The sequence below is a fragment of the Pseudoliparis swirei genome, unplaced genomic scaffold (genome assembly GCF_029220125.1).
Source record: "Pseudoliparis swirei isolate HS2019 ecotype Mariana Trench unplaced genomic scaffold, NWPU_hadal_v1 hadal_25, whole genome shotgun sequence".
Lineage (NCBI taxonomy): Eukaryota > Metazoa > Chordata > Actinopteri > Perciformes > Liparidae > Pseudoliparis > Pseudoliparis swirei.
In genome coordinates this window covers 1,623,297-1,650,334 of record NW_026613261.1, presented here as the reverse complement: position 1 = coordinate 1,650,334, position 27,038 = coordinate 1,623,297, and the positions used below count along the sequence as shown (strand labels likewise).

The 27,038-nt window shown below is 46.2% G+C and overlaps 1 protein-coding gene across 1 annotated transcript; it reads right to left on the bottom strand.

Annotated features, from left to right (window-relative positions):
* Positions 1-20,355: 20,355 nt before the first annotated feature.
* Positions 20,356-24,033, bottom strand: ptmab (prothymosin alpha b). The gene is made up of 5 exons (XM_056410592.1): positions 23,064-24,033; positions 21,239-21,304; positions 21,090-21,165; positions 20,910-20,992; positions 20,356-20,836 (listed from the first exon to the last, which is right to left on the bottom strand). The coding sequence occupies exons 1-5, from the start codon at positions 23,103-23,105 to the stop codon at positions 20,780-20,782; spliced, it is 324 nt and encodes a 107-aa protein (XP_056266567.1). The 5' UTR covers positions 23,106-24,033; the 3' UTR covers positions 20,356-20,779.
* Between the last annotated feature and the right edge of the window lie 3,005 nt (positions 24,034-27,038).

Below are 27,038 nucleotides of genomic sequence, written 5' to 3'. Positions count from 1 at the left end.
GCTCCTTAAGATATGATGGAGCATCACCAATCAAGGCTTTGTAGGTTAAGAGAAGAATTTTAAAAGTGATTCTTGATTTTACTGGGAGCCAGTGCAGAGCAGCTAGTGCAGGAGTGATGTGATCTCTTTTCTTAGTTTTAGTGAGAACACGAGCTGCAGCATTCTGGATCATGAGAGTTGACCAAGAGGAGACTTATGCAGCAGCCTGATAAGGAGTTGGACCTAAGAGACTTATAGAGCAGCCTGATAATAAGGGTTGACCCACCTAAGGACTTATAGAGCAGCTGATAATAAGGAGTTGCAGTAATCCAGTCTCGAAAAACGCGTGAACCAATTTTTCTGCATCTTTTGAGACAAGATGTGCCTGATTTTGAAATATTACGTAGATGAAAGAATGCAGTCCTTGAGATTTGCTTTACGTGGGAGTTAAAGGACAAGTCGATCAAAGATAACGCCAAGATTCTTTACAGTGGTGTTGGATGCCAGGGCAATGCCGTCTACAGAATCCACATCACCAGATAATTGATCTCTGAGGTGCTCAGGGCCGATTAAAATTACTTGGTTTTGTCTGAGTTTAACATCAAGAAGTTGCAGGTCATCCATGTTTTATGTCTTTAAGACATGCTTGAATTTTACCGAGTTGGTTGCTCTCCTCTGGTTTTATCGATAAATATAGTTGAGTATCATCTGCATAACAATGAAAGTTTATGGAGTGTTTCCTGATAATATTGCCCAAAGGAAGCATGTATAAGGTAAATAAAATTGGTCCAAGCACAGAACCTTGTGGAACTCCGTGATTAACGTTGGTGGTTATCGGCGTCATCGTTTACAAATACAAACTGAGATCGATCTGATAAATAGGATTTAAACCAAATTAGCCGCGTGCCTGAAATGCCAATCGACTGCTCCAGTCTCTGTAACAGGATGTCATGGTCAATGGTGTCGAATGCAGCACTAAGGTCTAACAAGACCAGGACAGAGAGGAGTCCTCTATCAGGACTAAGGTCTAACAAGACCAGGACAGAGAGGAGTCCTTTATCTGCTGCCATTAAGAGGTCATTTGTAATTTTCACCAGTGCCGTCTCGGTGCTGTGGTGTTTTCTAAATCCTGATTGAAATTTCTCAAATAAACTATTATGATGTAGAAAGTCGCACAACTGATTTGCGACCACTTTCTCAAGGATCTTGGAGAGGAAGGGGAGGTTAGAGATCGGTCTGTAGTTAGCCAACACCTCTGGATCCAGAGTGGGCTTCTTCAGGAGAGGTTTAATAACAGCCACCTTGAAGGGTGTAGTGCGTGGCCTGTTAGCAGAGACACATTGATAATATCTAATGAGAGCCGCCAATTAAAGGCAAAACGTCTTTAAGCAACCTGTCGGGATGGGGTCCAAGAGACAGGTAGACGTGTTCGAAGTAGAAACCGTTGAAGATAATTGGTCACGGTTGATGGGAGAAAAGCCCTCCAAGACTAAGGTCTAACTAGACCAGTACAGAGATGAGTCCTCTATCAGGACTAAGGTCTAACTAGACCAGGACAGAGAGGAGTCCTCTATCAGCACTAAGGTCTAACAAGACCAGTACAGAGAGGAGTCCTCTATCAGGACTAAGGTCTAACAGGACCAGTACAGAGAGGAGTCCTCTATCAGGACTAAGGTCTAACAAGACCAGTACAGAGAGGAGTCCTCTATCAGCACTAAGGTCTAACAAGACCAGTACAGAGAGGAGTCCTCTATCAGGACTAAGGTCTAACTAGACCAGGACAGAGAGGAGTCCTCTATCAGCACTAAGGTCTAACAAGACCAGTACAGAGAGGAGTCCTCTATCAGCACTAAGGTCTAACTAGACCAGTACTGAGAGGAGTCCTCTATCAGCACTAAGGTCTAACAAGACCAGTACAGAGAGGAGTCCTCTATCAGCACTAAGGTCTAACAAGACCAGGACAGAGATGAGTCCTCTATCAGCACTAAGGTCTAACTAGACCAGTACAGAGAGGAGTCCTCTATCAGCACTAAGGTCTAACTAGACCAGTACAGAGATGAGTCCTCTATCAGGACTAAGGTCTAACTAGACCAGGACAGAGAGGAGTCCTCTATCAGGACTAAGGTCTAACAAGACCAGTACAGAGAGGAGTCCTCTATCAGGACTAAGGTCTAACTAGACCAGGACAGAGATGAGTCCTCTATCAGCACTAAGGTCTAACTAGACCAGTACAGAGATGAGTCCTCTATCAGGACTAAGGTCTAACAAGACCAGTACAGAGATGAGTCCTCAATCAGGACTAAGGTCTAACAAGACCAGTACAGAGAGGAGTCCTCTATCAGGACTAAGGTCTAACTAGACCAGTACAGAGAGGAGTCCTCTATCAGGACTAAGGTCTAACTAGACCAGTACAGAGAGGAGTCCTCTATCAGCACTAAGGTCTAACTAGACCAGTACAGAGATGAGTCCTCTATCAGGACTAAGGTCTAACTAGACCAGTACAGAGATGAGTCCTCTATCAGGACTAAGGTCTAACAAGACCAGTACAGAGAGGAGTCCTCTATCAGGACTAAGGTCTAACTAGACCAGTACAGAGAGGAGTCCTCTATCAGCACTAAGGTCTAACTAGACCAGTACAGAGAGGAGTCCTCTATCAGGACTAAGGTCTAACTAGACCAGTACAGAGAGGAGTCCTCTATCAGGACTAAGGTCTAACAAGACCAGTACAGAGAGGAGTCCTCTATCAGCACTAAGGTCTAACAAGACCAGGACAGAGATGAGTCCTCTATCAGGACTAAGGTCTAACAAGACCAGGACAGAGAGGAGTCCTCTATCAGCACTAAGGTCTAACAAGACCAGTACAGAGAGGAGTCCTCTATCAGGACTAAGGTCTAACTAGACCAGTACAGAGAGGAGTCCTCTATCAGGACTAAGGTCTAACAAGACCAGTACAGAGATGAGTCCTCTATCAGGACTAAGGTCTAACAAGACCAGTACAGAGAGGAGTCCTCTATCAGCACTAAGGTCTAACAAGACCAGTACAGAGAGGAGTCCTCTATCAGGACTAAGGTCTAACTAGACCAGTACAGAGATGAGTCCTCTATCAGCACTAAGGTCTAACAAGACCAGTACAGAGAGGAGTCCTCTATCAGGACTAAGGTCTAACAAGACCAGTACAGAGAGGAGTCCTCTATCAGGACTAAGGTCTAACTAGACCAGTACAGAGAGGAGTCCTCTATCAGGACTAAGGTCTAACTAGACCAGTACAGAGAGGAGTCCTCTATCAGCACTAAGGTCTAACTAGACCAGTACAGAGGAGTCCTCTATCAGGACTAAGGTCTAACTAGACCAGTACAGAGATGAGTCCTCTATCAGGACTAAGGTCTAACTAGACCAGTACAGAGAGGAGTCCTCTATCAGGACTAAGGTCTAACAAGACCAGTACAGAGGAGTCCTCTATCAGGACTAAGGTCTAACAAGACCAGTACAGAGAGGAGTCCTCTATCAGGACTAAGGTCTAACAAGACCAGTACAGAGAGGAGTCCTCTATCAGGACTAAGGTCTAACAAGACCAGTACAGAGATGAGTCCTCTATCAGCACTAAGGTCTAACAAGACCAGTACAGAGAGGAGTCCTCTATCAGGACTAAGGTCTAACTAGACCAGTACAGAGATGAGTCCTCTATCAGGACTAAGGTCTAACAAGACCAGTACAGAGAGGAGTCCTCTATCAGGACTAAGGTCTAACAAGACCAGTACAGAGAGAGTCCTCTATCAGGACTAAGGTCTAACTAGACCAGTACAGAGATGAGTCCTCTATCAGGACTAAGGTCTAACTAGACCAGTACAGAGATGAGTCCTCTATCAGGACTAAGGTCTAACAAGACCAGTACAGAGATGAGTCCTCTATCAGCACTAAGGTCTAACTAGACCAGTACAGAGATGAGTCCTCTATCAGGACTAAGGTCTAACTAGACCAGTACAGAGATGAGTCCTCTATCAGCACTAAGGTCTAACTAGACCAGTACAGAGATGAGTCCTCTATCAGGACTAAGGTCTAACTAGACCAGTACAGAGATGAGTCCTCTATCAGGACTAAGGTCTAACTAGACCAGTACAGAGAGGAGTCCTCTATCAGGACTAAGGTCTAACTAGACCAGTACAGAGATGAGTCCTCTATCAGGACTAAGGTCTAACTAGACCAGTACAGAGATGAGTCCTCTATCAGGACTGAGGACTAACAAGACCAGTACAGAGATGAGTCCTCTATCAGGACTAAGGTCTAACAAGACCAGTACAGAGGAGTCCTCTATCAGGACTAAGGTCTAACAAGACCAGTACAGAGAGGAGTCCTCTATCAGGACTAAGGTCTAACTAGACCAGTACAGAGATGAGTCCTCTATCAGGACTAAGGTCTAACAAGACCAGTACAGAGATGAGTCCTCTATCAGGACTAAGGTCTAACAAGACCAGTACAGAGAGGAGTCCTCTATCAGGACTAAGGTCTAACAAGACCAGTACAGAGATGAGTCCTCTATCAGGACTAAGGTCTAACAAGACCAGTACAGAGATGAGTCCTCTATCAGGACTAAGGTCTAACAAGACCAGTACAGAGATGAGTCCTCTATCAGGACTAAGGTCTAACAAGACCAGTACAGAGAGGTCCTCTATCAGGACTAAGGTCTAACTAGACCAGTACAGAGATGAGTCCTCTATCAGGACTAAGGTCTAACAAGACCAGTACAGAGATGAGTCCTCTATCAGGACTAGGGTCTAACAAGACCAGTACAGAGATGAGTCCTCTATCAGGACTAAGGTCTAACAAGACCAGTACAGAGATGAGTCCTCTATCAGGACTAAGGTCTAACTAGACCAGTACAGAGATGAGTCCTCTATCAGGACTAAGGTCTAACAAGACCAGTACAGAGATGAGTCCTCTATCAGGACTAAGGTCTAACAAGACCAGTACAGAGATGAGTCCTCTATCAGGACTAAGGTCTAACAAGACCAGTACAGAGGAGTCCTCTATCAGGACTAAGGTCTAACAAGACCAGTACAGAGATGAGTCCTCTATCAGGACTAAGGTCTAACAAGACCAGTACAGAGATGAGTCCTCTATCAGGACTAAGGTCTAACAAGACCAGTACAGAGATGAGTCCTCTATCAGGACTAAGGTCTAACAAGACCAGTACAGAGAGGTCCTCTATCAGGACTAAGGTCTAACTAGACCAGTACAGAGATGAGTCCTCTATCAGCACTAAGGTCTAACAAGACCAGTACAGAGGAGTCCTCTATCAGGACTAAGGTCTAACAAGACCAGTACAGAGATGAGTCCTCTATCAGCACTAAGGTCTAACTAGACCAGTACAGAGAGGAGTCCTCTATCAGGACTAAGGTCTAACAAGACCAGTACAGAGATGAGTCCTCTATCAGGACTAAGGTCTAACAAGACCAGTACAGAGAGGAGTCCTCTATCAGGACTAAGGTCTAACTAGACCAGTACAGAGATGAGTCCTCTATCAGGACTAAGGTCTAACTAGACCAGTACAGAGATGAGTCCTCTATCAGGACTAAGGTCTAACAAGACCAGTACAGAGAGGAGTCCTCTATCAGGACTAAGGTCTAACAAGACCAGTACAGAGATGAGTCCTCTATCAGGACTAAGGTCTAACTAGACCAGTACAGAGAGGAGTCCTCTATCAGGACTGAGTACTAACAAGTCCAGTACAGAGGAGTCCTCTATCAGGACTAAGGTCTAACAAGACCAGTACAGAGAGGAGTCCTCTATCAGGACTAAGGTCTAACAAGACCAGTACAGAGAGGAGTCCTCTATCAGGACTAAGGTCTAACTAGACCAGTACAGAGATGAGTCCTCTATCAGGACTAAGGTCTAACAAGACCAGTACAGAGAGGAGTCCTCTATCAGGACTAAGGTCTAACAAGACCAGTACAGAGACGAGTCCTCTATCAGGACTAAGGACGAACAAGACCAGTACAGAGATGAGCACTCTATCAGGACCAAGGTCTAACAAGACCAGTACAGAGAGAGTCCTCTATCAGGACTAAGGTCTAACAAGACCAGTACAGAGAGAGTCCTCTATCAGGACTAAGGTCTAACAAGACCAGTACAGAGATGAGTCCTCTATCAGCACTAAGGTCTAACAAGACCAGTACAGAGAGGAGTCCTCTATCAGGACTAAGGTCTAACAAGACCAGTACAGAGGAGTCCTCTATCAGGACTAAGGTCTAACAAGACCAGTACAGAGAGAGTCCTCTATCAGGACTAAGGTCTAACAAGACCAGTACAGAGATGAGTCCTCTATCAGGACTAAGGTCTAACAAGACCAGTACAGAGATGAGTCCTCTATCAGCACTAAGGTCTAACAAGACCAGTACAGAGATGAGTCCTCTATCAGGACTAAGGTCTAACAAGACCAGTACAGAGAGAGTCCTCTATCAGGACTAAGGTCTAACAAGACCAGTACAGAGATGAGTCCTCTATCAGGACTAAGGTCTAACAAGACCAGTACAGAGATGAGTCCTCTATCAGGACTAAGGTCTAACAAGACCAGTACAGAGTTAGTCCTCTATCAGCACTAAGGTCTAACAAGACCAGTACAGAGGAGTCCTCTATCAGGACTAAGGTCTAACAAGACCAGTACAGAGATGAGTCCTCTATCAGCACTAAGGTCTAACAAGACCAGTACAGAGATGAGTCCTCTATCAGGACTAAGGTCTAACAAGACCAGTACAGAGATGAGTCCTCTATCAGGACTAAGGTCTAACAAGACCAGTACAGAGATGAGTCCTCTATCAGGACTAAGGTCTAACAAGACCAGTACAGAGATGAGTCCTCTATCAGGACTAAGGTCTAACAAGACCAGTACAGAGTTAGTCCTCTATCAGCACTAAGGTCTAACAAGACCAGTACAGACATGAGTCCTCTATCAGGACTAAGGTCTAACAAGACCAGTACAGAGAGGAGTCCTCTATCAGAACTAAGGTCTAACAAGACCAGTACAGAGATGAGTCCTCTATCAGGACTAAGGTCTAACAAGACCAGTACAGAGATGAGTCCTCTATCAGGACTAAGGTCTAACAAGACCAGTACAGAGATGAGTCCTCTATCAGGACTAAGGTCTAACAAGACCAGTACAGAGATGAGTCCTCTATCAGGACTAAGGTCTAACAAGACCAGTACAGAGAGAGTCCTCTATCAGGACTAAGGTCTAACAAGACCAGTACAGAGATGAGTCCTCTATCAGGACTAAGGTCTAACAAGACCAGTACAGAGAGGAGTCTTCTATCAGGACTAACGTCTAACAAGACCAGTACAGAGATGAGTCCTCTATCAGCACTAAGGTCTAACAAGACCAGTACAGAGATGAGTCCTCGATCAGGACTAAGGTCTAACAAGACCAGTACAGAGATGAGTCCTCTATCAGGACTAAGGTCTCACAAGACCAGTACAGTGAGGAGTCCTCTATCAGGACTAAGGTCTAACAAGACCAGTACAGAGATGAGTCCTCTATCAGGACTAAGGTCTAACAAGACCAGTACAGAGAGGAGTCCTCTATCAGCACTAAGGTCTAACAAGACCAGTACAGAGATGAGTCCTCTATCAGGACTAAGGTCTAACAAGACCAGTACAGAGAGGAGTCCTCTATCAGGACTAAGGTCTAACAAGACCAGTACAGAGATGAGTCCTCTATCAGGACTAAGGTCTAACTAGACCAGTACAGAGATGAGTCCTCTATCAGGACTAAGGTCTAACAAGACCAGTACAGAGAGGTCCTCTATCAGGACTAAGGTCTAACAAGACCAGGACAGAGAGAAGTCCTCTATCAGGACTAAGGTCAAACAAGACCAGTACAGATGAGTCCTCTATCAGCACTAAGGTCTAACAAGACCAGTACAGAGAGGAGTCCTCTATCAGGACTAAGGTCTAACAAGACCAGTACAGAGATGAGTCCTCTATCAGGACTAAGGTCTAACAAGACCAGTACAGAGATGAGTCCTCTATCAGGACTAAGGTCTAACAAGACCAGTACAGAGATGAGTCCTCTATCAGGACTAAGGTCTAACAAGACCAGTACAGAGATGAGTCCTCTATCAGGACTAAGGTCTAACAAGACCAGTACAGAGTTAGTCCTCTATCAGGACTAAGGTCTAACAAGACCAGTACAGAGATGAGTCCTCTATCAGGACTAAGGTATAACAAGACCAGTACAGAGATGAGTCCTCTATCAGGACTAAGGTCTAACAAGACCAGTACAGAGTTAGTCCTCTATCAGCACTAAGGTCTAACAAGACCAGTACAGAGATGAGTCCTCTATCAGGACTAAGGTCTAACTAGACCAGTACAGAGATGAGTCCTCTATCAGGACTAAGGTCTAACTAGACCAGTACAGAGATGAGTCCTCTATCAGGACTAAGGTCTAACAAGACCAGTACAGAGAGGTCCTCTATCAGCACTAAGGCCTAACAAGACCAGTACAGAGATGAGTCCTCTATCAGGACTAAGGTCTAACAAAACCAGTACAGAGAGGTCCTCTATCAGGACTAAGGTCTAACAAGACCAGGACAGAGATGAGTCCTCTATCAGCACTAAGGTCTAACAAGACCAGTACAGAGGAGTCCTCTATCAGGACTAAGGTCTAACAAGACCAGTACAGAGATGAGTCCTCTATCAGGACTAAGGTCTAACTAGACCAGTACAGAGATGAGTCCTCTATCAGGACTAAGGTCTAACAAGACCAGTACAGAGAGGAGTCCTCTATCAGCACTAAGGTCTAACTAGACCAGTACAGAGATGAGTCCTCTATCAGGACTAAGGTCTAACTAGACCAGTACAGAGATGAGTCCTCTATCAGCACTAAGGTCTAACAAGACCAGTACAGAGATGAGTCCTCTATCAGGACTAAGGTCTAACTAGACCAGTACAGAGAGGAGTCCTCTATCAGGACTAAGGTCTAACTAGACCAGTACAGAGATGAGTCCTCTATCAGCACTAAGGTCTAACAAGACCAGTACAGAGATGAGTCCTCTATCAGGACTAAGGTCTAACTAGACCAGTACAGAGATGAGTCCTCTATCAGGACTAAGGTCTAACAAGACCAGTACAGAGATGAGTCCTCTATCAGGACTAAGGTCTAACTAGACCAGTACAGAGATGAGTCCTCTATCAGGACTAAGGTCTAACAAGACCAGTACAGAGATGAGTCCTCTATCAGGACTAAGGTCTAACTAGACCAGTACAGAGATGAGTCCTCTATCAGGACTAAGGTCTAACTAGACCAGTACAGAGATGAGTCCTCTATCAGGACTAAGGTCTAACAAGACCAGTACAGAGATGAGTCCTCTATCAGGACTAAGGTCTAACTAGACCAGTACAGAGAGGAGTCCTCTATCAGGACTAAGGTCTAACAAGACCAGTACAGAGATGAGTCCTCTATCAGGACTAAGGTCTAACTAGACCAGTACAGAGATGAGTCCTCTATCAGGACTAAGGTCTAACAAGACCAGTACAGAGAGGAGTCCTCTATCAGGACTAAGGTCTAACTAGACCAGTACAGAGATGAGTCCTCTATCAGGACTAAGGTCTAACTAGACCAGTACAGAGATGAGTCCTCTATCAGGACTAAGGTCTAACTAGACCAGTACAGAGATGAGTCCTCTATCAGGACTAAGGTCTAACAAGACCAGTACAGAGATGAGTCCTCTATCAGCACTAAGGTCTAACAAGACCAGTACAGAGAGGAGTCCTCTATCAGGACTAAGGTCTAACTAGACCAGTACAGAGATGAGTCCTCTATCAGCACTAAGGTCTAACAAGACCAGTACAGAGATGAGTCCTCTATCAGGACTAAGGTCTAACAAGACCAGTACAGAGATGAGTCCTCTATCAGCACTAAGGTCTAACTAGACCAGTACAGAGAGGAGTCCTCTATCAGGACTAAGGTCTAACAAGACCAGTACAGAGATGAGTCCTCTATCAGGACTAAGGTCTAACAAGACCAGTACAGAGATGAGTCCTCTATCAGCACTAAGGTCTAACAAGACCAGTACAGAGAGGCCTCTATCAGGACTAAGGTCTAACAAGACCAGGACAGAGATGAGTCCTCTATCAGCACTAAGGTCTAACAAGACCAGTACAGAGATGAGTCCTCTATCAGGACTAAGGTCTAACTAGACCAGTACAGAGATGAGTCCTCTATCAGGACTAAGGTCTAACAAGACCAGTACAGAGATGGTCCTCTATCAGGTCTAAGGTCTAACAAGACCAGTACAGAGATGAGTCCTCTATCAGGACTAAGGTCTAACTAGACCAGTACAGAGAGGAGTCCTCTATCAGCACTAAGGTCTAACAAGACCAGTACAGAGAGGAGTCCACTATCAGGACTAAGGTCTAACTAGACCAGTACAGAGATGAGTCCTCTATCAGGACTAAGGTCTAACAAGACCAGTACAGAGATGAGTCCTCTATCAGGACTAAGGTCTAACTAGACCAGTACAGAGATGAGTCCTCTATCAGGACTAAGGTCTAACTAGACCAGTACAGAGAGGAGTCCTCTATCAGGACTAAGGTCTAACAAGACCAGTACAGAGATGAGTCCTCTATCAGGACTAAGGTCTAACAAGACCAGTACAGAGATGAGTCCTCTATCAGGACTAAGGTCTAACAAGACCAGTACAGAGTTAGTCCTCTATCAGCACTAAGGTCTAACAAGACCAGTACAGAGATGAGTCCTCTATCAGGACTAAGGTCTAACAAGACCAGTACAGAGAGAGTCCTCTATCAGGACTAAGGTCTAACAAGACCAGTACAGAGATGAGTCCTCTATCAGGACTAAGGTCTAACAAGACCAGTACAGAGATGAGTCCTCTATCAGGACTAAGGTCTAACAAGACCAGTACAGAGATGAGTCCTCTATCAGGACTAAGGTCTAACAAGACCAGTACAGAGAGAGTCCTCTATCAGGACTAAGGTCTAACAAGACCAGTACAGAGTTAGTCCTCTATCAGCACTAAGGTCTAACTAGACCAGTACAGAGAGGAGTCCTCTATCAGGACTAAGGTCTAACTAGACCAGTACAGAGATGAGTCCTCTATCAGGACTAAGGTCTAACAAGACCAGTACAGAGATGAGTCCTCTATCAGGACTAAGGTCTAACAAGACCAGTACAGAGGAGTCCTCTATCAGGACTAAGGTCTAACAAGACCAGTACAGAGATGAGTCCTCTATCAGGACTAAGGTCTAACAAGACCAGTACAGAGATGAGTCCTCTATCAGGACTAAGGTCTAACAAGACCAGTACAGAGTTAGTCCTCTATCAGGACTAAGGTCTAACAAGACCAGTACAGAGATGAGTCCTCTATCAGCACTAAGGTCTAACAAGACCAGTACAGAGATGAGTCCTCTATCAGGACTAAGGTCTAACTAGACCAGTACAGAGAGGAGTCCTCTATCAGGACTAAGGTCTAACAAGACCAGTACAGAGGAGTCCTCTATCAGGACTAAGGTCTAACTAGACCAGTACAGAGATGAGTCCTCTATCAGGACTAAGGTCTAACAAGACCAGTACAGAGATGAGTCCTCTATCAGGACTAAGGTCTAACAAGACCAGTACAGAGAGGAGTCCTCTATCAGGACTAAGGTCTAACAAGACCAGTACAGAGTTAGTCCTCTATCAGGACTAAGGTCTAACAAGACCAGTACAGAGATGAGTCCTCTATCAGGACTAGGGTCTAACTAGACCAGTACAGAGATGAGTCCTCTATCAGGACTAAGGTCTAACTAGACCAGTACAGAGATGAGTCCTCTATCAGGACTAAGGTCTAACAAGACCAGTACAGAGAGGAGTCCTCTATCAGGACTAAGGTCTAACTAGACCAGTACAGAGAGGAGTCCTCTATCAGGACTAAGGTCTAACAAGACCAGTACAGAGATGAGTCCTCTATCAGGACTAAGGTCTAACAAGACCAGTACAGAGATGAGTCCTCTATCAGGACTAAGGTCTAACTAGACCAGTACAGAGAGTCCTCTATCAGGACTAAGGTCTAACAAGACCAGTACAGAGATGAGTCCTCTATCAGGACTAAGGTCTAACAAGACCAGTACAGAGATGAGTCCTCTATCAGGACTAAGGTCTAACAAGACCAGTACAGAGATGAGTCCTCTATCAGGACTAAGGTCTAACTAGACCAGTACAGAGATGAGTCCTCTATCAGGACTAAGGTCTAACTAGACCAGTACAGAGATGAGTCCTCTATCAGCACTAAGGTCTAACAAGACCAGTACAGAGATGAGTCCTCTATCAGGACTAAGGTCTAACAAGACCAGTACAGAGGAGTCCTCTATCAGGACTAAGGTCTAACAAGACCAGTACAGAGAGGAGTCCTCTATCAGGACTAAGGTCTAACAAGACCAGTACAGAGATGAGTCCTCTATCAGGACTAAGGTCTAACAAGACCAGTACAGAGAGGAATCCTCTATCAGGACTAAGGTCTAACAAGACCAGTACAGAGATGAGTCCTCTATCAGGACTAAGGTCTAACAAGACCAGTACAGAGATGAGTCCTCTATCAGGACTAAGGTCTAACAAGACCAGTACAGAGATGAGTCCTCTATCAGCACTAAGGTCTAACAAGACCAGTACAGAGATGAGTCCTCTATCAGGACTAAGGTCTAACAAGACCAGTACAGAGATGAGTCCTCTATCAGGACTAAGGTCTAACAAGACCAGTACAGAGATGAGTCCTCTATCAGCACTAAGGTCTAACAAGACCAGTACAGAGATGAGTCCTCTATCAGGACTAAGGTCTAACAAGACCAGTACAGAGATGAGTCCTCTATCAGGACTAAGGTCTAACAAGACCAGTACAGAGATGAGTCCTCTATCAGGACTAAGGTCTAACAAGACCAGTACAGAGATGAGTCCTCTATCAGGACTAAGGTCTAACAAGACCAGTACAGAGATGAGTCCTCTATCAGGACTAAGGTCTAACAAGACCAGTACAGAGATGAGTCCTCTATCAGGACTAAGGTCTAACAAGACCAGTACAGAGAGGAGTCCTCTATCAGATCTAACAAGACCAGTACAGAGAGGAGTCCTCTATCAGGACTAAGGTCTAACAAGACCAGTACAGAGATGAGTCCTCTATCAGGACTAAGGTCTAACAAGACCAGTACAGAGATGAGTCCTCTATCAGGACTAAGGTCTAACAAGACCAGTACAGAGAGAGTCCTCTATCAGGACTAAGGTCTAACAAGACCAGTACAGAGATGAGTCCTCTATCAGGACTAAGGTCTAACAAGACCAGTACAGAGATGAGTCCTCTATCAGGACTAAGGTCTAACAAGACCAGTACAGAGAGGAGTCCTCTATCAGGACTAAGGTCTAACAAGACCAGTACAGATGAGTCCTCTATCTGCACTAAGGTCTAACAAGACCAGTACAGAGAGGAGTCCTCTATCAGGACTAAGGTCTAACAAGACCAGTACAGAGATGAGTCCTCTATCAGGACTAAGGTCTAACTAGACCAGGACAGAGATGAGTCCTCTATCAGCACTAAGGTCTAACAAGACCAGTACAGAGAGGAGTCCTCTATCAGGACTAAGGTCTAACAAGACCAGTACAGAGATGAGTCCTCTATCAGCACTAAGGTCTAACAAGACCAGTACAGAGAGAGTCCTCTATCAGGACTAAGGTCTAACTAGACCAGTACAGAGATGAGTCCTCTATCAGGACTAAGGTCTAACAAGACCAGTACAGAGATGAGTCCTCTATCAGCACTAAGGTCTAACAAGACCAGTACAGAGATGTGTCCTCTATCAGGACTAAGGTCTAACTAGACCAGTACAGAGAGGAGTCCTCTATCAGGACTAAGGTCTAACTAGACCAGTACAGAGATGAGTCCTCTATCAGGACTGAGGACTAACAAGACCAGTACAGAGATGAGTCCTCTATCAGGACTAAGGTCTAACAAGACCAGTACAGAGATGAGTCCTCTATCAGGACTAAGGTCTAACAAGACCAGTACAGAGATGAGTCCTCTATCAGGACTAAGGTCTAACAAGACCAGTACAGAGAGGAGTCCTCTATCAGGACTAAGGTCTAACTAGACCAGTACAGAGAGGAGTCCTCTATCAGGACTAAGGTCTAACTAGACCAGGACAGAGATGAGTCCTCTATCAGGACTAAGGTCTAACTAGACCAGTACAGAGATGAGTCCTCTATCAGGACTAAGGTCTAACTAGACCAGTACAGAGATGAGTCCTCTATCAGGACTAAGGTCTAACTAGACCAGTACAGAGATGAGTCCTCTATCAGGACTAAGGTCTAACAAGACCAGTACAGAGATGAGTCCTCTATCAGGACTAAGGTCTAACTAGACCAGTACAGAGAGGAGTCCTCTATCAGGACTAAGGTCTAACAAGACCAGTACAGAGATGAGTCCTCTATCAGGACTAAGGTCTAACTAGACCAGTACAGAGATGAGTCCTCTATCAGGACTAAGGTCTAACAAGACCAGTACAGAGAGGTCCTCTATCAGGACTAAGGTCTAACTAGACCAGTACAGAGATGAGTCCTCTATCAGGACTAAGGTCTAACAAGACCAGTACAGAGATGAGTCCTCTATCAGGACTAAGGTCTAACAAGACCAGTACAGATGAGTCCTCTATCAGGACTAAGGTCTAACAAGACCAGTACAGAGAGTCCTCTATCAGCACTAAGGTCTTACATACCAGTACAGAGATGAGTCCTCTATCAGGACTAAGGTCTAACAAGACCAGTACAGAGATGAGTCCTCTATCAGCACTAAGGTCTAACAAGACCAGTACAGAGAGGAGTCCTCTATCAGGACTAAGGTCTAACTAGACCAGTACAGAGATGAGTCCTCTATCAGGACTAAGGTCTAACTAGACCAGTACAGAGATGAGTCCTCTATCAGGACTAAGGTCTAACAAGACCAGTACAGAGATGAGTCCTCTATCAGGACTAAGGTCTAACAAGACCAGTACAGAGGAGAGTCCTCTATCAGGACTAAGGTCTAACAAGACCAGTACAGAGAGGAGTCCTCTATCAGGACTAAGGTCTAACAAGACCAGTACAGAGATGAGTCCTCTATCAGGACTAAGGTCTAACAAGACCAGTACAGAGAGGAGTCCTCTATCAGGACTAAGGTCTAACAAGACCAGTACAGAGATGAGTCCTCTATCAGGACTAAGGTCTAACAAGACCAGTACAGAGATGAGTCCTCTATCAGGACTAAGGTCTAACAAGACCAGTACAGAGAGGAGTCCTCTATCAGGACTAAGGTCTAACTAGACCAGTACAGAGATGAGTCCTCTATCAGGACTAAGGTCTAACAAGACCAGTACAGAGATGAGTCCTCTATCAGGACTAAGGTCTAACAAGACCAGTACAGAGATGAGTCCTCTATCAGCACTAAGGTCTAACTAGACCAGTACAGAGAGGAGTCCTCTATCAGGACTAAGGTCTAACTAGACCAGTACAGAGATGAGTCCTCTATCAGGACTAAGGTCTAACTAGACCAGGACAGAGATGAGTCCTCTATCAGGACTAAGGTCTAACAAGACCAGTACAGAGAGGAGTCCTCTATCAGGACTAAGGTCTAACTAGACCAGTACAGAGAGGAGTCCTCTATCAGCACTAAGGTCTAACTAGACCAGTACAGAGATGAGTCCTCTATCAGGACTAAGGTCTAACTAGACCAGTACAGAGATGAGTCCTCTATCAGGACTAAGGTCTAACAAGACCAGTACAGAGAGGAGTCCTCTATCAGGACTAAGGTCTAACTAGACCAGTACAGAGAGGAGTCCTCTATCAGGACTAAGGTCTAACAAGACCAGTACAGAGATGAGTCCTCTATCAGGACTAAGGTCTAACAAGACCAGTACAGAGATGAGTCCTCTATCAGGACTAAGGTCTAACAAGACCAGTACAGAGAGGAGTCCTCTATCAGCACTAAGGTCTAACTAGACCAGTACAGAGATGAGTCCTCTATCAGGACTAAGGTCTAACTAGACCAGGACAGAGATGAGTCCTCTATCAGCACTAAGGTCTAACAAGACCAGTACAGAGAGGAGTCCTCTATCAGGACTAAGGTCTAACTAGACCAGGACAGAGATGAGTCCTCTATCAGCACTAAGGTCTAACTAGACCAGTACAGAGATGAGTCCTCTATCAGGACTAAGGTCTAACAAGACCAGTACAGAGATGAGTCCTCTATCAGCACTAAGGTCTAACAAGACCAGTACAGAGAGGAGTCCTCTATCAGGACTAAGGTCTAACTAGACCAGTACAGAGAGGAGTCCTCTATCAGGACTAAGGTCTAACTAGACCAGTACAGAGATGAGTCCTCTATCAGCACTAAGGTCTAACAAGACCAGTACAGAGATGAGTCCTCTATCAGGACTAAGGTCTAACAAGACCAGTACAGAGAGGAGTCCTCTATCAGCACTAAGGTCTAACAAGACCAGTACAGAGATGAGTCCTCTATCAGGACTAAGGTCTAACAAGACCAGTACAGAGAGGAGTCCTCTATCAGGACTAAGGTCTAACAAGACCAGTACAGAGATGAGTCCTCTATCAGGACTAAGGTCTAACAAGACCAGTACAGAGATGAGTCCTCTATCAGCACTAAGGTCTAACAAGACCAGTACAGAGAGGAGTCCTCTATCAGGACTAAGGTCTAACAAGACCAGTACAGAGATGAGTCCTCTATCAGCACTAAGGTCTAACAAGACCAGTACAGAGATGAGTCCTCTATCAGGACTAAGGTCTAACTAGACCAGTACAGAGATGAGTCCTCTATCAGGACTAAGGTCTAACTAGACCAGTACAGAGAGGAGTCCTCTATCAGCACTAAGGTCTAACTAGACCAGTACAGAGAGGAGTCCTCTATCAGGACTAAGGTCTAACTAGACCAGTACAGAGATGAGTCCTCTATCAGGACTAAGGTCTAACAAGACCAGTACAGAGATGAGTCCTCTATCAGGACTAAGGTCTAACTAGACCAGTACAGAGATGAGTCCTCTATCAGGACTAAGGTCTAACTAGACCAGTACAGAGATGAGTCCTCTATCAGGACTAAGGTCTAACTAGACCAGTACAGAGAGGAGTCCTCTATCAGGACTAAGGTCTAACAAGACCAGTACAGAGGAGTCCTCTATCAGGACTAAGGTCTAACTAGACCAGTACAGAGATGAGTCCTCTATCAGGACTAAGGTCTAACAAGACCAGTACAGAGATGAGTCCTCTATCAGCACTAAGGTCTAACAAGACCAGTACAGAGATGAGTCCTCTATCAGGACTAAGGTCTAACTAGACCAGTACAGAGAGGAGTCCTCTATCAGGACTAAGGTCTAACTAGACCAGTACAGAGAGGAGTCCTCTATCAGCACTAAGGTCTAACAAGACCAGTAGAGAGAGGAGTCCTCTATCAGCACTAAGGTCTAACTAGACCAGTACAGAGATGAGTCCTCTATCAGGACTAAGGTCTAACTAGACCAGTAGAGAGAGGAGTCCTCTATCAGGACTAAGGTCTAACAAGACCAGTACAGAGATGAGTCCTCTATCAGGACTAAGGTCTAACAAGACCAGTACAGAGATGAGTCCTCTATCAGGACTAAGGTCTAACAAGACCAGTACAGAGATGAGTCCTCTATCAGGACTAAGGTCTAACTAGACCAGTACAGAGAGGAGTCCTCTATCAGGACTAAGGTCTAACTAGACCAGTACAGAGAGGAGTCCTCTATCAGCACTAAGGTCTAACAAGACCAGTACAGAGAGGAGTCCTCTATCAGCACTAAGGTCTAACAAGACCAGTACAGAGATGAGTCCTCTATCAGGACTAAGGTCTAACTAGACCAGTACAGAGATGAGTCCTCTATCAGGACTAAGGTCTAACTAGACCAGTACAGAGATGAGTCCTCTATCAGGACTAAGGTCTAACTAGACCAGTACAGAGAGGAGTCCTCTATCAGGACTAAGGTCTAACAAGACCAGTACAGAGATGAGTCCTCTATCAGCACTAAGGTCTAACAAGACCAGTACAGAGATGAGTCCTCTATCAGCACTAAGGTCTAACAAGACCAGTACAGAGAGGAGTCCTCTATCAGCACTAAGGTCTAACAAGACCAGTACAGAGAGGAGTCCTCTATCAGCACTAAGGTCTAACAAGACCAGTACAGAGAGGAGTCCTCTATCAGCACTAAGGTCTAACTAGACCAGTACAGAGATGAGTCCTCTATCAGCACTAAGGTCTAACAAGACCAGTACAGAGAGGAGTCCTCTATCAGCACTAAGGTCTAACAAGACCAGTACAGAGAGTCCTCTATCAGCACTAAGGTCTAACAGGACCAGTACAGAGATGAGTCCTCTATCAGGACTAAGGTCTAACTAGACCAGTACAGAGAGGAGTCCTCTATCAGGACTAAGGTCTAACAAGACCAGTACAGAGATGAGTCCTCTATCAGGACTAAGGTCTAACAAGACCAGTACAGAGATGAGTCCTCTATCAGGACTAAGGTCTAACAAGACCAGTACAGAGATGAGTCCTCTATCAGGACTAAGGTCTAACAAGACCAGGACAGAGAGGAGTCCTCTATCAGCACTAAGGTCTAACAAGACCAGTACAGAGATGAGTCCTCTATCAGGACTAAGGTCTAACAAGACCAGTACAGAGATGAGTCCTCTATCAGGACTAAGGTCAAACAAGACCAGTACAGAGATGAGTCCTCTATCAGGACTAAGGTCTAACAAGACCAGTACAGAGAGTAGTCCTCTATCAGGACTAAGGTCAAACAAGACCAGTACAGAGATGAGTCCTCTATCAGGACTAAGGTCTAACAAGACCAGTACAGAGATGAGTCCTCTATCAGGACTAAGGTCTAACAAGACCAGTACAGAGATGAGTCCTCTATCAGGACTAAGGTCTAACAAGACCAGTACAGAGATGAGTCCTCTATCAGGACTAAGGTCTAACAAGACCAGTACAGAGATGAGTCCTCTATCAGGACTAAGGTTTAACAAGACCAGGACAGAGAGGAGTCCTCTATCAGGACTAAGGTCTAACTAGACCAGTACAGAGATGAGTCCTCTATCAGGACTAAGGTCTAACAAGACCAGTACAGAGAGGAGTCCTCTATCAGGACTAAGGTCTAACAAGACCAGTACAGAGAGGAGTCCTCTATCAGGACTAAGGTTTAACAAGACCAGTACAGAGATGAGTCCTCTATCAGGACTAAGGTCTAACAAGACCAGTACAGAGATGAGTCCTCTATCAGGACTAAGGTTTAACAAGACCAGTACAGAGAGGAGTCCTCTATCAGGACTAAGGTCTAACAAGACCAGTACAGAGAGGAGTCCTCTATCAGGACTAAGGTCTAACAAGACCAGTACAGAGAGGAGTCCTCTATCAGGACTAAGGTCTAACAAGACCAGTACAGAGAGGAGTCCTCTATCAGGACTAAGGTTTAACAAGACCAGTACAGAGATGAGTCCTCTATCAGCACTAAGGTCTAACAAGACCAGTACAGAGATGAGTCCTCTATCAGGACTAAGGTCTAACAAGACCAGGACAGAGATGAGTCCTCTATCAGGACTAAGGTCTAACAAGACCAGTAGAGAGAGGAGTCCTCTATCAGCACTAAGGTCTAACAAGACCAGTACAGAGATGAGTCCTCTATCTAAGGTCTATAATAATATTGCAGCCATTTAATTGAATAATAAAACACTTATAAGAGTTTTTATTCTACATAACTTGTTAAATGTTTAACTTAATGAGCTGGTTTTGTCTTTATTGTCCATCTTTGTTCTACATTATCTTTATTATTATTAATATTCTTAGAACTGTTTCCTCTGGTATGGAAAGTTTTATTATGATTATTAATCATAGTTGTTTATCTGAGGGTGATGGAGCCACGTAGCTCCTGCAACACACACTCCCTCAAGAGGGGGGGGGGGGGGCACCATCTGTTGGCTGAGTGTGTGTGTGTGTGTGTGTAGGGACTGGGTGTGAAAGTCACACAATGTAGGTGGGCGTGGAGGAGATGGTGTGTGTGTGTGTGTTACACACGTTGAAGTGTAAACACTTTAACATCAGAACACCACCAGTCGCCCCCTGGTGGTCAGGAGAGAGAATGCAGCTTTAACACCTGTATGAATCAAGGGGAATATTAAGTAAAGTAGTTTATTTGTACTAAAATAAATGATTAAGCGTTAATAAATGTTAATTTAATGTATTTAGAGGACGACCTCGTGTTCATGTCGTGTGTGTGTGTACATGGAGACGTCAAGTACCTCAAACCGTGTACCTGACATCTCCAAAGAGACGAGCAGACAGGAAGTACAACTCACAAAATAAAAGTCCGGTTTATTGTGAAACAACAAACTTCCTACATGAAGACGTGAAAGAAAAAGCTCCGTAAACCAAGAGTCGTGTTCTGGAATGTTGTTTACATGTTTCTGTTGTCTAAGTCAAATCTTTCCTCAGAGAAGCACCGGTTGGTCTGACGGGAGAGGAGCGGACCCCCCTCCTAACAATATGTACAAAAATATAAAATGTAAAGAAAAATACAAACAAATTCTCCTTGTTTTGTTGTTGTTAAAGAAAAGCCGGGTCCTCCCTCTGGAGGCGTGGAGGAGCTGACATGTGGGACTTTTTATTGGTTTGCATTCTTATTATTATTTTCTTCCTCCTTTCAAATCAGTCCTCAGCCGCCGGGGGAACCAGGAAGAGGTTCAGCAGGATGGCAGAGGAGGGGGAGGGGCTTAGGGGTGGGGGAGGGGCTCATCGTCGGTTTTCTGCTTCTTGGTCTCGACGTCTTCCTGAAAGAAGAAGAAGATGAAGGTGAGGAGGTCGTGACCCCGGCGGCGGGCTCTCGGCGTAGAGGTCGCTCACCTCGTCGTCTTCGTCGTCCTCGTCGTCATCGGCTGCCCGCTTTGTGCCGCCCTCGATGTCATCGTCGTCCTCGTCTTCCTCACCTGCAGGGCGAAGAAGGATGATGATGATGATGAGCGAGTTTTTGGAAAGCGACCCCAAAAAAAAAAAGGTTTAATAAAATAAGAAGTTGGCGTCTACCTTCGACGTCATCTTCCTCGTCCTCCTCGTCCGCCTCCTCCTCGTCGTCGACCTCGGGCTCCCCGTTGTCGTTCTCCTAGAAGAGAATAAATGAAGTGATGAAGACGTGTGAGGCTGCACCGCCACGGAGGAAGAGGGGGAGGGCTCACCTTCCCGTTGGTGGCGGCCTCCTTGCCGTTCTCCTTCTCCTCCACCAGCTTCTTCTCCTTCAGCTCCTGGTGGACAAACGACAGCAAGAGGTCACAACTCCTCCGTCTCATGGCCTACTTCTGCCCCAGTGCATGCTGGGAGCCTTCCCATTTAAACACCATATTGGTCTCTGCAGATCCCCCCAGCCCCCCCCCCTCTCCCTCCATCCCCTCTAATGTGTTGTAATCTGATACTCTTGATGTGGCCCCGGGGCATTCTGGGTATTGTAGTCTTCTGCAGCCTGCCGCCGCCACATGTCACGAGACACGCCCGGGAGAGGCACTACAAAGCCCAGCATGCACCGCGCCGCTTAAAATAACACAGGAGGGCGCAAGAGCGAGGAGGAGGAAGAGGAGGAGGAGCGCGCTGCTGGCCGCTTGTTGTAACGGAGGACAATAGACGACGACACATGGCCGGCGAGAGAAGCGAGAACAGGCACCGGGACCACACACACACACACACACACACACACACACACACACACACACACAGACTAAAACACTTTTTTTTGGGCGACCTACTTCGACCGGAAGCCGCGGAGCTTATTAATAGCGCGCGGTCTCCTCGTTCCGTTCACAGCCTATTATCCCCGCTGCGCACGCGCCGCCTCCTCCACACACACACACACACGCGCACTGTTATTGATTAATTGCTCTCCATAATCTTATGGCTCTAAGCCTCTGAGGTTCTGCGCGTAAAAAGACGCGTAAAAATGTTCCACAACTATAAATAGAGCGCGCGCGCACCTTTTGGATGATCGGTTAATACCCCCCCCCCTCCATATGTTCATTTGTTCTAATCACTCATAATTTTGCAGCTCCCGCGTCTCGCTGCTGTTATTAAAGAGCTGGATCCGACCCCCCCTCGTCGTGCCCCCCCTCCCCCGCGCGCGCGAGGAACAATTAAAGTTTTACCCGATGATCCAAAGTCAAACTGCAAAGATTCACATTTACACACAAAGACGGTGAACTGTGTGTGAGGCACATCACGCACACACACGCACGCGCACACACACACGGAGTGAGCGGCAGCATTACAGGAAAAAGAAAGAAAACTTTCCCCCTGAGACGTCGACGCGCTCCACAAACACGTTAACCGCCAGAGTGAAGAGGAGGAGGAGAAGCGGAAGCTCGCCGTGCGTATCGAGGCTCTCCGGTTCACGGAGCCGCCGCCGCTCAACCCGCGAGTCGGTAAACAACCGGGTCGCGCGGCAGAGCCTCCGGAGCCTTGACTTAACAAATCATTAGAAACGGAACAGAGTGAGACCTCTGTCCGCCGCGGAGTCCCGGAGTTAACCTGGAGCGACACGCGCGAGCTCCATTCAACCGGGCGGCGGCTCTCCTCCAGGGATCACTCCTCAGCGCGATCGCTATCCGGAATAAACAACAACAACAACAACCTCCACCTCCTCCTCCGGGGTCTGGCTCCGCACCGAGCAGCCCGCGCGCCGCGGCGGGTGAAGCGCGCGCGCTGGAGCGGCTCGTGTCCGGAACCTCTGCGCGCGCCTCTGGAGGAGAACCGATAAACAAAGAACCCGCGCGGAGCGGCTCCAAGGACGCGGCGCCGCGGAGACCCGGCAGACCCCCTCTAGTCCCCACGGGAGCTCCACCATCTGTGTTAAAGACCCCAAACACCGGCTTCCTCCCTCTCCTCCATCACCGGCTCCCGCGCGCGACGGAAACCATAAACACATCCCCGGTCCGGACCCGAGGAGCCGCGGCAGCTCTCCCGGTGCCGGGCGGCTCTGTGGAGATCAGCGGGTCCTCCTGGAGGCGCGAGGCTTACCTTGGCAGAGAGGTCCGACTTTTCAACTTCTGTGTCCGCCATTGTTTTGTTTTAGTTGAATAAAATAAAGGACGGCTGTAAATGAAAGGGCTGAAGAAAGTAGATCCTCTCCTCGGCTCCGCGGATCAATCTCAGTTATATTGTGCCAGTGGCCAGCGCGGCTGACGGCCCGGCCTTTAATATAGGCTGGGAGGCGGAGCTCCGGCGGGGGGGATGGCGGCCGCTGATTGGCTGACGGCCCCACAGAGGTGTTCTCCTCGCGCGTTGGAGTGGAACAATAGAGGCCACGCCCCCTCCACCAGTTCCTCCTGTCGGACGCTGCAAACGGTCCTTTTCTCCATTAATAACACACCGAAACACACAACACACCGAGTAACCCGCTAAAGTCCCATGTCTGTGTGTGAAGAACCGTTCTCTGGTCGCTCCGCCCACCGAGGCGCAGTCCCGGTTGACGCGGGTGTCAGTTTGATTGATTGATGTTCCTCTGGTCGACGGACCGTTTCTCCCGCCCTCCGAGGCGAGCAGGAGGGGGGTACATATGAACGACTCGGGCCGTGTTAGTGGATTAAAGACTGTTTTATAACACTACCATCACCTCTAAACTCGCCCCCCATGAACGACGTCAATCACATTAAAACGGCGAGAAGAACGCCGCCGCCATGTCTCATCGGAGCTCCTGCCGCGTAGCCCCGCCCCCTCCCGGCGGCCATGTTTGAGTCTCCCTCACTCATCTCTATGTGCGCACTTGACGCCTTTTCACTTTTTTACATAACTCATTTAATTCGTGCGTCAAGTCGATACGCGGATAAACACGCAGTTTCTTTCCAAAATGTGCAACGAAACGCTTCCACACGCGGTGAATGTGTCACAGGGGAGCGGGTGCAGTTTGGTGCTGGGTGGCCTCTTCTCCTCCGCCGCCGCCATTGTTACAAACAGCCCCGTCGAGGAGGCGGGAGACGGGGAAGAAGACATGCGAGAAGTGCGGAGGAACATATAACATATGTGCTCGTGAAGCTGACACGCATTCCTGTGACAACAGGTCTATTCATTGTTCCTTACCTAATTTTGTAAACATGGCTTTTACAAGCTCAACATGAGAAGGACAGAATCGGAGCACACACACAGAAGGAAATAAGGCAGCCGCCATTGCTCGCTGTGGCCGGAGGCGGTGAGGGGGGGGATGGGCAGCGGCTCGCATTCTGCTCCGGTGACGCACTCGGCCGCGGGGGAGGACGGCTCCGATTGGTCCGCCCGGAGTGGAAGAACCGCGGCTTCGGCGCTGATTGGCTGCACGCCGGCGTCTGTCAATTCAAAACCGGGGCCGCCGTCTGGCGCAATGCAAAGGAAGGAGTCCGGATCCGGACCCGGACCCGGACCAGGACTGCGCGGTCGAGGAGCGCTCGGTGGACAGTTTCACTTCAGTTTTATTTCCCCGCGTTGTTCTCTTTTTGTTCTGTGATCTCTGAGAGAAGCCGATCTCTGAATGTATAATACAATATTAATAATGTCATAACGTGTGCCCCCCACACGGCACCGTGTTTTGAGTGGTTCCTGCACACTGCTCATGTTATTGAATTGACCATTTAAATGAACTGAGCCTGTGGCCCACTAATATCCCACAATGCAATGCGGCAGTAACGACAGCGTCAGTGCGGTTACATGATGGTATAATTCGAATCTTGCTTTAGTCGGACTATGCTATCTTTTGGGGGATCTGCTGTTATCCCAATATACATGGCAGTGAGTAATTCGAATCATTGGCCTTTGAAAGCATGTCATATCCGATACGATAGGTGGCGCTGTTTTCATTACAACTCGTGGTGATACAGCCATTTCCGCTTGACCTCTTCACCACCACCAACAACAACATCAACATTTCGAGAAAGAACCATGAACTTTAGTATGTTCAACTCCTTCAATACATTAAGCATAAATTCTGTCTGCTCTTCGGTCCAGAATGTGGCTCTTGTGTTCTCCATAGCGTTGTTTGCAGCGCCGCCGCTCCCATAACGCTGCACGCGCTGCGCGTAGGGCACCAAGTCCTGAGGGGGCCCCACAAAATAGGCAACTAATAAAATCCTCAGTTATAATAATTATAATGCTGATATTATTTCAGTCTAGAAATATTAGGCGCCTTTTAGGCATGTATATCACAAAACAGGCAGAACAAGAGATATATTTAATCGCTCAGCACCCCGCCCGTTAACACTTCTCGGTCGCATCGCTCTGCCGTGATGCGCGCCGACACATCCGCGCACAGACCCGATCTCAGGGGCATCATGAGGAGTTATGCTTAGGGCACCAACATGGTTAGCAGCGGACTGGTTATTTGTTTGTTTTCTGCCGGCCAGGTTGCCGGCAGTGACAACTTATCGTCTCTTTCGACTTCCGGGTCACGACATGGGAGGGAGGGAGGGAGGAGGAGGGCGGCGGGATCTGGAGCATGCGCAAAGACGCAAAGTCCAGTTCCGAATCGAATTCAGAGTTACATGCCGCGAGAGTCGAATTATCAACTGGATCGGACCGAGCTATCCAGGGGTGTTAATCGGACCGAAGTCGGACCGCACATAGTCCGACTAAGGTGTTTACATGAAACGGATAATTCGATTTCAGTCCGACTAAGCCAATAATTCGATTGCATGTAAACGCACGTGTTACATGTCCACTTTTCACTTTAACATTAACAACAAAAACTCTGAACACAAATCATTGTTTTTAAGTGGAATGGAAACACACCAGCAGCACCAATCAGAGGCCCCTGGCCCCCAGACCCAGACCCAGAGGGTCCAGGCCCAGAGAGGCCTGGACCCTCTGGATCAGGACTCAGACTAGTCCTGATCCAGATTTAATCCTCAATTACACAAGAGAGGAAACATGAGCTGAAACGTCTGTTACACCCCAGGGTTCAGGTATATATATATATACATATATATATATATATATATATACATATATATATGTATATATACATATATATACATGTATATATATACATATATATACACATATATATACATATATATACACATATATATGTATATATATACATGCATATATATACATATATACATGCATGTATATATAATATATATATGCATGTATATATACACATCTGGATATATATATATGCATATATATACATATATATATATACATGCATATATATATACATATATATACAGTCCATATATAAATATATATACATATATATATACATGCATATATATATATACATGCATATATCTATATCTATATACATATATATACATATATATATACATGCATATATATATACATGCATATATATACATATATATATTAGGGCTGTCAATCGATTAAAAAAAATTAACTAATTAATCGCACATTTTGAAATTCATTAATCGCGATTAATCGCGATTAAAAGTTGTTTTCTTCTTTTTAAAGACAAAACTTCACAGAGCTGTGTTTTCAAAGAGGCTCCTACCTATAAAGTGCCAGAGAGGTATTTAATATTGTGGATAATAAATTGTTTCTTCAGTGAAACATCCAGATTAGTAAACAAAAAGAAGTATATTGAGACCCCATTGGTCCTGTCATCTTTAACACTGAACAACAGCAGAACCAGTGAACTTGGTAAACTGACTGACATTCAAATATGTCCTGTTCACCCTCTGGAGGCTGGGCTCATGTTCTCCATTTTACAAAAAAATTTAAATTAACCTTTTAAAGGCGTTTGCATGTGACACACCCCCACGTGTTCTACATCAAACATTCCAGAACAATCTCAGCTCAATTCAATGAGGCTCATTGTCCTGGCGCCGTGTTCTCTGCTCTCTGACTGACAGGCTGCTAAATGAGCCTCACCTGTGAGGTGGGAGGTCCTTTGTGATTTACTGAGTGTTCATTGGTTGTTTTTTTCACAAAATGTTGACAGACAAACGGATTGACCAATCACGGTGAAGGTTTCGTGTGACGAGTTCTTTCCGCGCCGCGTCA